General features: G+C 30.3%; 1 protein-coding gene across 1 annotated transcript; it reads right to left on the reverse strand.

Annotated features, from left to right (window-relative positions):
* Positions 1 to 7,114: 7,114 nt before the first annotated feature.
* On the reverse strand, positions 7,115 to 7,986 carry LOC102603809 (protein PHLOEM PROTEIN 2-LIKE A9-like). The gene is made up of 3 exons (XM_006362535.2): positions 7,884 to 7,986; positions 7,682 to 7,758; positions 7,115 to 7,572 (listed from the first exon to the last, which is right to left on the reverse strand). The coding sequence occupies exons 1-3, from the start codon at positions 7,938 to 7,940 to the stop codon at positions 7,212 to 7,214; spliced, it is 495 nt and encodes a 164-aa protein (XP_006362597.1). The 5' UTR covers positions 7,941 to 7,986; the 3' UTR covers positions 7,115 to 7,211.
* Between the last annotated feature and the right edge of the window lie 3,184 nt (positions 7,987 to 11,170).

Here is an 11,170-nt window from a genome sequence, read left to right on the forward strand (position 1 = left end):
ATCATATTCTTGTAAAGAGTGATGATCAAACCAAATATCAGTCGATGAAATAACTTCGAAATGTTGGAAAAACATAATGAATTGTACACGATATATGATATAGCAATTGTTTGATAAGTAAATCAAATAGATACACAAGTAATCTCGATTAAATTAATTGTATGATAATAAAATGAATTTTGGGGTAATTAAAATATATAGAAGATCAATTATGCTTTGCCCGACAATGAGTACGTCATGGTTATTGTGGGATGTTGTGATGAAAATTAAATAATCAGATCGACTGAAACAAAATTCACAAGTGATTATATGTTTTTATTATTAGTGGAAAAACAGTATTATGGAAGTCATCCAAGTAGATGTGTATCCCTCACTTTACAATGGACTAATGTACTCAGAGCTTTAGACAAAGTCCATGAAGAATCTTAAGAGATATGATGTCATGATTCAGACCGTTGTGAGTGACACACACACTAACAATAACAATCTAGTGGGAGAACCATGTACAAACCCAACATCGTTCAAAAACCAAGTTTATCATATAAAGAGTAAAACAATTTAACAACCAAAGGATTGAGTCCTCATAAACTCAACTAAATAGTTTTAAAATGTTTAATGCGGAAAAACCTCTAAGAACTAAAAGTCATCATAACCAAAATTCTAAAATAGTCAAACTGGGGATGCAACCCCCGAATCAATCAATAAACTAAAGACTAGTGTCTATCTCCGAAAAGATGGACAAGAAAAGCAGAAGACCCCATGACAACTCGAAAGACGTAGCTCACCCTTGTATTCAGGACATCTCTCAACTGAGGTCTTGGATTAGCTGGTAGAAGATGTGAAGTACTCAACAAAGAAAAGAACAAGTACAACATCACTACACAAACCACAGTGTACTACTAGGAGCACACAATCAATCCAAGATAGGAATGTAAACAGCTCACCACAAGTAGTAACACAGAACAATGCACATGACAACAATTATCAACCACATAAACTCTCAGTCACATGTCATGGAACAACAACGCATAAGTCAACCAATGCATGACAACATGTCCCACATGATCACAATGCAAATGATCAGTCCTCTCATGGAACCACAATCACTTACCTGGTTCTCTCACATAACCCAAACCCAAATTGTTAGTGTATGACATGGTATCCGATCGAGTCATCCATAGTTAGTATATTAGCATGGTACCCGAGTCAACCAGCAATCACAAACAACATGCACAATCACATAGAACAATAAACAATACCACTTGAAAACCACAGGTGACAATAACAAGTTCGTGGCATGTTAGGGCTTGGAGAAAAGAGAAAGGAAGAAAGAAAGGGAGAAAAGCCAAGATTTCGCCAAGAACACTCAAGCCTTGCGAGTGGAATTCGTCGGGGGTGATCCCTACAAGGTATGTGAGATCACATAGTGTTGGGTTAGTTCACCCACACGCCAAACTTGTTTCAATTCAGCAAATTTGGAGTTGTTTGAATGTTAAGAAAGTGAAGTTCTTGAAGAACATTGTTGAATTCTTGTTGGTTGATTGTTGAATGCCTAATGTTGATTTGATTCGTGGTTCCGGGTTGTTTTAGAGTTAAATATATTGGGTATTGAGAGTAATAATGATCCTAATTGTTTGGGGAAAGAACTATGGAAGTTTAGAGATGAAAAACGGAGAAGAAAAATCGTCAAAAACCTGGGGAAGGAGGTGGGGCGTCACGCCAGCCAGCGCACCCCAGAAGCTCCTCTGACGTTTGAGGACTGGCGCCCCGCGCCTCACAGAGCACCAGGGACGCCAGTTCTCTCCATTCTTTCCCCACCTTTTTGTACATGTTCCTTAGTGATGTACCTACGTTTTCTAGTTGATTCCAACACTCTAAGGTACATCTAAATATCATGAAATCATCCATAAATATGAAATCATGAACCTTGAATCCATAATCCAATTCAAGGAAAGTTAAGATCAAAGTCAAGAGAAGTAAGAGTCAAGTCAAGATAAGTTCTTAGAGTTTTTCAAGTCTTTTTCAAATGTTTTAACTTTGTTTTAAGACTTAAAGTTCAAGTTGAGTAAAGAGTAAAGAGTAAAGTTTGAAGTTCATTTCTTCAAAAGTATATGAGGACTAAGTATTCCCAAAGAGATTTAAAATGTTTTCACATTTAAATAAGACGGAAACTGAGATTTCCAAAGAGGCTTCGGGCTAGTTTTCAGAAAAAGTAATCGCTTTCTAAAAGAAGCAAGAAGGGAAATTTTGATTTCCAAGATAGCCTTTGAGCTAAATTTTTGAGCACTAATCTCAAATCACAGAAGAAGTATGTTTTTAAAACATAAGAGCCAGTATATTTTGGGAGTAGTATTGAGCACCGAATTGGGGACGAGCATGAGTTTAGATAACTCATGTCACCATAGAACCATGTAGCCATCATGGGTAGAAAAGGGTCATACTTTTTAGATGAATCCTTTTCGCAATAGACTAGTGGATCCATTAGGTCATTTCAGGTTCTATACCTTTGGCCGGGTATAGGATGTGCTGGCAGCGTGAGGTAGATCGTTGTATCATCACTATAGCTCTTATGTGATGGTTGTCGGTAAGAGAAACTCCCACAGAAGTTATTGTATTTTTATATATATCAGTTTATTGTATGTTACATACATTTAAGAGTTATGTTGTATCCTTGTATATACATAGAGTTGACATCATATTTTTAAACAGTTTTTCTTTATATTGCACTTGTTTAAACTGCTTTATATTGAAATGAGTTCAGTTAAGTATTCATGAGTTGAAAAAAGCCAAGGTAAGTGTTTCTTTCAGATTCTCTTTCCAGCCTATATTGTTTTAGCATTCCAACTCGCATACTTGTACATTCAATGTACTGATGCCAGTTGTCCTGCATTTTATTATGATGCAGACACAGGTAACTAAGATCGGTATTCCAGCGCACCGTTGATCTAGTGAGCAGTTCAGAGTCAGTCGGTGAGCCTTTTTGCATTCCAGAGGACTCATTTTTATTGCTTTCTAGTTAGTTCATTAGGATGTTGTGGGTTGTCCCAACATCCATCTCAGTTGTTTTAGAGGCTTCATAGACAGTCAGATGTTAGTCCTTTGAGTCTTTTCATTATTAGATATTATTGTTAAGACTTCGGTTGCCACTTTTGGCCAAGTTGAATGTTTAATCTTTAAAACATTCTCAGTTATTTTATTTCAGTTCAGTTAAGTTCATTTATCATTATAGATATGAATATTGTCTTCCGCTGAGTTAAGTAAGCCAGGCCAAGGGTTCGCTTGGGGCCAACAATGGTCTTCGAGTGCCAGTTCCGCCCAGGGTGTAGGCTCGGAGAGTGACACGCTTACTCATAACGACCGGGTTAGGTCGTTACATATGATCGTTTTAAATTGACCCTTGCATAATCTCATGTAAAAAAATTATCGGTAGGAAAACTTTGAACTCGACTTGGTGTTGGAGGTTCATTATGACCCTAATTCACATTTAATACACTTCCAATACTTAGAAATTAGTTTAACACAGATACAAAATTAGAAATCATCGGATTCGAATATATACATATATATATATATATATATTATATATTCAAAAAATAGTTTGAATCGTAGCTTATAATTTGTGGGTGAATCTAGTACTAATTTATACTTCTTACACTTGGATAAGTGAATTTTAAAATGCCACTAAGCTCATATATAGACCTTAGTAACATATATTCACATCTTTTGCATGACTTTTAAATAACTATTGATATGGGAAGAACTAGAAGCTAGCCGTCGTCGTGAAGACTTTTTGTTTGGAAAGTCAATAATTTTTCTTCAAATATGATTTTCTCGTTTTTTTTTTAAATATCAATTTTGTTTTTAAAGTTTTGAAAATTTTCATATCCAAATTCATATTCAAAATATAGTATTTTAACCCTCATAGATCCCTACTACTTATCCATAAAATACGACAAAGGGAAAGGGTGTGAAGTCCCGAAGGAGAGAATATGAGAGGAAAATCAAAATTTCATTTATTATACGAACAATATTAAATACAAATACAAATTTAATTAAAAGAACACATGACTCTAAAATACATGAATAAGATTTTTAACTTAAGTTTCTCCTATAATAAATTATGATTTATTAATGATAATAATCGATGTATTTCTATCTTATAATTTTCTTGTAATACTGTTTTTTCACTCGACTAAATTAGTTTTTAGGTCTCTATCAAATTTACAGAATGAATTTTGAGGCCTCCTTTCCACTTTTTGTTCCAAACTTCATACAATCCAAAATAAATCTTATCAGTATTGTTCCCTTTTCCTTTTGTTATCGTAATAGTTTTTGATATCATTTTTTTGCCATTAATCTCAGTTGTCAAATTCACCTTTCTCCATTGAGTGTTATCTCCCCATTTAGCCATAAGATAAACTGGTGAATCTCTCCAACCGAACGCATCAGTCATCAATGACATTGTAAATCCAATCTCGTATGATATTTTCTTCGCTATATTAATATTGTCGATGCAACCAGTTACTTCCAACCAATTTACTTGGATAAGTTCTGCATCATCCTTTCTGTAATTCAAATATATTTAATAAAAACGTTAGCGTGCTGAAATACCAAATTATGACATGTAGTTTTACAATCTAATTAATGTACAGATTTAATTTCTATATATAATTTAGATTTGGTGCGCCTATAATTTGTTCTGAAAGTCTCTTTGCGCTATTTTATTGCCTACTTCACATTTTTGCATATATATACCATAGGAGATTATTATAATTAAATTTATCTCAACATGATTTATGCACTCTTATATTGTCTTTTCATTATGCAAAATGTACTCCATATAGAAAAGTTTATATTCAACTTCTTTATGAAATCAAAATATATCTCAAAGTTCAGCTATAAGTTACAAGTACGTAACACTAAATAATTGGCAAACATTTTAAAAAAAAGTTGTATTCTTACTCGTAGTTAGGTAACTTCCAATAACTCTTATCACTTCCCCAAACAATATTAAGAGATTTCGGATAAACTATATAACCCTGCAAGCAACAAAAATAACACTATATTAAATAAATAACATAAACATGATGGATCGAGCATAAAGGAAAGTAATAATGGGAGAAACAAGAATTGCAATATTGGAAGAAATTAATGAATGAAATTTCCTGTACTTTTCTGTTTTAGAGAATGTTTGATTGCCTTGGTAATGAAGAGATTTAGAAGCCATTTAATTTGCTATATAAGTTTGAATTATTAAAGAATGTAGAGATTTGAGTGCCTTATAATAATTTTCGCTACAAAAATCAGATATATATAGAGATAGAAATGGAATCAAATCACACGTATTAAGAGACATTTAGCATAGAATATCAACCAATCAAATGGAATAAAATATCATGTCTTATATTCTAATATATATGTTGGCATGCATTTTTCTACAAGTTGTTTTAAGGAAACGTTTTACTCCTTATGGGATTTGGCTTACCTTACTCAGTGGAGTAGCCTGGATACGGGTTCGACTGAACTCAATAGTTTTATTTAAGTAGTATATTTATGTTTAAAATAATCATCAAATATATGTATAGTAAATTTAAAACTCAATTATTATTAATGAAAGATCGTCATTTTAGAATTCAGAATCCATCAAATTAAAATTGTGACTCACTCAAATTTACCAGTTATTTTAAACGCGGGAAATGATAAAACCGACAAAAACAAAGTTAAAAATATACTCCTTACTATAATGAGTTGTCAAAATTGAATGCATGAAGGTAGAGATTGAGGCCAATTGAATAATATAATATACCCACAACAAATTTGGCACTGTATATTATTCTCACACGTTGAATATTTACAGTACTATATATAGTTCACATATTCTACTTTTACAACTTTTTTTCATTTATTTTTTTAATCAACTATCACTTGATTCTAGTCAGCCCAAATTACCTCGAAAATCATAAATATTTGAATTTTAAAGTAGTAAGAAATCCAGTTGATTAAATTAAATTAAATTAAATTCTTGTAAAGAATGATGGTCAAACCAAGTATATATCAATTGAAATAAGTTTGGGAAAACATAATGAATTGTATACTACATGGTATAGTAATTGGCCAAAAAGTAAAGTAAATAAATAAAGTAATCCGATCAAATTTATTGGAGGATAATGAAATAAGGCATGATGCGTAATTGAAAATTGAAATATACAAGATTATTCTTAATTTGCATGACAATGTTTCTGCGAGGAATATAGTGTTGCAAATTGAATCACCAGGTCAACTGAAACAAACTTCATAAGTGAATGTACGTTTTTATCATTGATGGAAAAGCAATATCATAGAAGATGTTCAAGCAAACGTGCATATATCACCCACTCTGACTTCAAAAGACTTGGGAACATTATGAATAATGGAAAATCTCATCACATACGACAAAGATATAATTGTTAGATAACTATTTTACTGAAATTATCGCAAGTGACTAAATCACTATAATAAGAGATATTTTCGTGTCAATAATTACCACAAAATATTTTATATATATAATATATAAAGTCAAAAGATAATATGGACACTTAAAAAAAAAAAAATTAGAGAGAGCATTTGAAAAATCAACGAAGAATAAAATGAGGTTATGATCAAGAATAAATTAATATGACGATAATTCTGATATATCTAAAAGATTAGAACTATCAACATCTAAGTTTAAGAATTCAAATAAAGTTATAATTGATTGTTCGAATATTATAACTATCTTTCCAGGACAAGGTCACGTGTAATTGATGTATTTTCACTTCTTACGATGAGTTACATGAAATTAGTTAAATTGAACGCATGTTATATATATAATTATTTTATTTTATTTTAAAAGGGATAAAACTTGAAAGAAAATAAAAGAACAAACGAAATTACGTAATTTTCAACTTTAAGCCATGATAGGTGTTTTTCAATTTATTATATATACAAGTATAAAAGAAGCATATGACTGGGAATTACAGTTCATTCATGATGCGAGCAATACGTACAAATACAAAACACAAATTTATTTAAGAAAACACACTTCTAAAATACATGAACAAAAATATATAAGATCTTTAACTTGAGCTTTTCCTTCTTTTAAATTTTGATTTAGGGAATAACAACGATCAACGTATTTTTATTTTACAACCTTTTTGTAGTATTGCTAGCTTTTTCACTCAGTAAATTAGTTTCTAGATCTCTGTCAAGTTTATAGAATGAATTTTGAGACCTCCTTTCCACTTTTTGTTCCAAACTTCATACAATCCAAAATAAATCTTATCAACATTGTTCCCCTTCCCTTTTGTTATCATAATAGTTTTTGATATCATCTTTTTGCCATTAATCTCAGTTGTCAAATTCACCTTTGTCCATTGAGTATTATCTCCCCATTTAGCCATAAGATAAACGGGTGAATCGCTCCAACCAAATGCATCAGTCATCAGTGACACTGTAAATCCAACGTCGTATGACGTTTTCTTCGCTATATTAATATTGTCAATGCAGCCAGTTACCTCCAACCAATTTACTTGTATAAGTTCTGCACCATCTTTTCTGTAATTCAAATATATTTATTGACAATGTCAGCCAATTTACAATTGTAAGGTAGTATATATATAGTAAATTTCTATAACTTAGATTTGGTACACCAATTAATTCTTACTCGTATTTGGGTAACTTCCAAAAGCGTTGATCAGTTCCCCAAACAATATTAAGAGCTTTCGGATAAATTATATAACCCTGCAAACAACAAAATAAACGCTTTAAAAAAAAACATAAACTCGAGCATAACTAAGTATAATGGGAGAAACAAGAATTGCTATATATAGATATTGGAAGAAATTAATGCATGAAATTTGCTGCACCTTTTCTGTTTTAGAGAAAGTGTGATTGCCTTGATAGTGAAGAGATTTTGAAGCCATTTAATATTTGCTATATAAGTTAAATTATAAAGAATGTGGAGATTTGAGTGCCTTATAATATTTTGGGGTACAAAAATCAGATATATATAGAGATAGAAAAATTTTCATGCATGCATGCAATAACCTAAAGAAGGAAATGGAATCAAGTCATGACACGTAAGACCTTACGCATTAAAGCTAAAGAATGTCCACAAACGGATTTTCAAGAAGATAGAATATATGCACATGCATCATGTCCCTAGGATGATTGGACAAGGAAAAAAATATACTCCAAAGTCGACATCTTAACTATAATTAGTTGTCAAAAGTTGAATGCATGAAGATAGAGATTGATGCCAAATTGATAAATCTCGAATAAATACTCTCATGATGCGGTAAGAATATTAGAGTACTATATTATATCGTTTTCATTGCTAAAATATTACTCCCTCCGTCCCATTTTATATGTCACCTTTTTACTTTGTACTTGCATTAAGAAATGATGTAACTTTACCCTTCTACCCTTATTTAATGTTTTCTTAAGTCAACTTTATAATAAATGATGAGTACATTTTTAACATTAATTAACTACTCTATCAAGGGTATAATAGGTAAGATATGGTAATTTATGATAATTTTTATAAAATAACAAGTATTGTGGTCTAGTTATTTATAGAAAGAGATACATATAAAATGAGACGGAGGGAGTAGTAATTAATTGGTTCATATATTTCACTTTTAAAACTTCTTTTCATTCCCCTTTTTATCAACTGTCACAAAGTTTTAAAGGAAGGGCCTAAGTTTGACCAAAAAGGGTCAAAATTCCTCCTATTAAATTAGTTGCATTAAAGTAATGTTTAAATAACGCAAAAAATGAATGTGGATTTCCTTTTATATTCCAAAGCAAAGCAAGTATATATGATTGTTCAATGAATACAAGAACAGTGGAGTAGTCTAGCTAGTTTTGTCTCAATTTCATTATGTCAATGCAATATTTAAAAATATAAAATATTTGAATTTTAAAGTCGCAAGAATTTTAATTAATTCATATTATATATTTTTGTAAATATTAATGGTCAAATTAAGTCTCAATTTTTGTATATATAATATTACTTGACCAATAAGTAAATTAAGTCGATAAACAAATAGTTTTGACTAAATTCACTAGATGACAATGAAATGGATTTTAGGGTATTTAAAACATCTAAGACGATTATGGTTTGCATAACAATGAGTATTTCGTAGTTATTAAGGGGTGTAGTGATGCAAATTGAACCACTAAATCAAGTGTCTAGTGTGTAATTTGTTCTGCCATATATATTTGAATTCACTAAAATTCTGAAATTAACGAGGGGTAAATTACTTAGAGGACACACAAGAAAATTATAATCCTTTAATTATATATTTTTTTCTTCAATTTTTTCTTAAATATTTTAAATTATTGATTACGTCAATTGACAATATTTTTGGTATAATTTTCATAATTAACAATATTGTATTCATAATTAATATCATTGTATTCAAAGTTGCTAAAGTCTTTAACAACATTAAGTATTGGTTATAAATACACATATTATATTATTGCTACTAATAATATAAAGAAAATTATACTATTAGCGTAAAATTATTTATTTGTTGCGATGAGTATTTTAAACTTTTTCCAGTGAAACTAGTTAAATAGAATATATGTAATATAGTTATTAGGAGGGGGGAAAAGAGGAAAAACTTGAAACAAATAAAAGAACAAACGTAAATCAACTTAATTAAAGTTATAATTGAGTTCAACATACGAGTTTCATTCATGATTGGACAATAATTGACTAATTATTTTTGTCTTACAATTTTCTTGTAGTACAGCTAAATCAATATCTAGCTAAATCTCTGTCAAGTTTACAGAATGAATTTTGAGACCTCCTTTCCACTTTTTGTTCCAAACTTCATACAACCCAAAATAAATCTTATCGATATTGTTTCCCTTTTCCTTTTGTTATCGTAATAGTTTCTACAACTTAGATTTTGTACACCAATTAATTCGTACTCGTATTTGGGTAACTTCCAAAAGCGTCTATCGTTTTCCCAAACAATATTAAGAGCTTTTGGATAAACTATATAACCCTGCAAGCAATGAAAATAACACTATCAAATTTTTTAAAAAGAGAAACATAAAGTCGAACATAAGTATAATGCCAGAAGGAAAGTAATACGTAAAAGGCCAAAAGGAATAATGTCACATGATAGATGACCTAAGGCCATAGCTAAGACCTAAGTTATCGTTAAACAAAAATGCATGTCTGAAACTTTAATCATGTTGCGTATCTGGTAAATAGCACTGTCCAAATAAGATATTTCGTGAAAATTTTATATTTTTTTAAGGAAATATTTTAGTTGTTCATTATTGGATTACTCAATGCAAATATGAACTAATTAGAGTCTATGGGCGGAGCTAGTAGCCAGTTGGATACGAGTTCAACCGAAATCAATAGCTTTTACTCTAAATTTCAAATAATATGTACTAAAAAAAACTCATTAATCAAATAGCTTTTACTCATTAATATACTATAATTAATCAAAAATTGAATGCGTAAAACTAGAATCGTCCTTTGTTTTTGTAATTGATTCTAGTTACCTCGAGTTAGGGGTGTCATGGCCGGATTGGTTCGGGTTTTTCAAATATCAAATCAAATCATTTGTGTCGAATTTTTAAATTTATAAACCAAACCAAACCAATAAAACTCGGGTTTTTCAACCTCGGATTTTTTTGGGGGTTTTCGGTTTTTCGGTTTTTGGGGTTTTTTCGATAAAGTATTCATACAAACATATAATTTACTTGTACTTCAAATATTTCTTTACTCCTACCAAAATACAACTATCTAAGGCGTTTCTTAAAAAGAAACACAAAATATGATATGATTAATGACACTAAAATATCCAACAAAAATAATAATAATGAAATCACGTAAAACAAATATTGCAAATTAACAAGTCATAAGTAAAATGATCATAATTTAAAAGTACTAAATCATGCTAAAACAAGTTCAATAAGTATTAGTTACATGACTAAATATTAAAGGAAATTAAAATTAGATTATGTATTTTAATTGTCTAAACCAATGACAAAACTAAAGAACAAATATTCAATATTATTGTCATTTTTAGTGTTTAATTGATTTCCTTTTTGCATTAGTATTAATTTAATTTTGATTTAAGCTTTATTATAATTACCAACATATGTGGACTATAATCTTTATTGG

The sequence above is a fragment of the Solanum tuberosum genome, unplaced genomic scaffold (genome assembly GCF_000226075.1).
Source record: "Solanum tuberosum cultivar DM 1-3 516 R44 unplaced genomic scaffold, SolTub_3.0 scf00406, whole genome shotgun sequence".
Classification (NCBI taxonomy): Eukaryota; Viridiplantae; Streptophyta; class Magnoliopsida; order Solanales; family Solanaceae; genus Solanum; species Solanum tuberosum.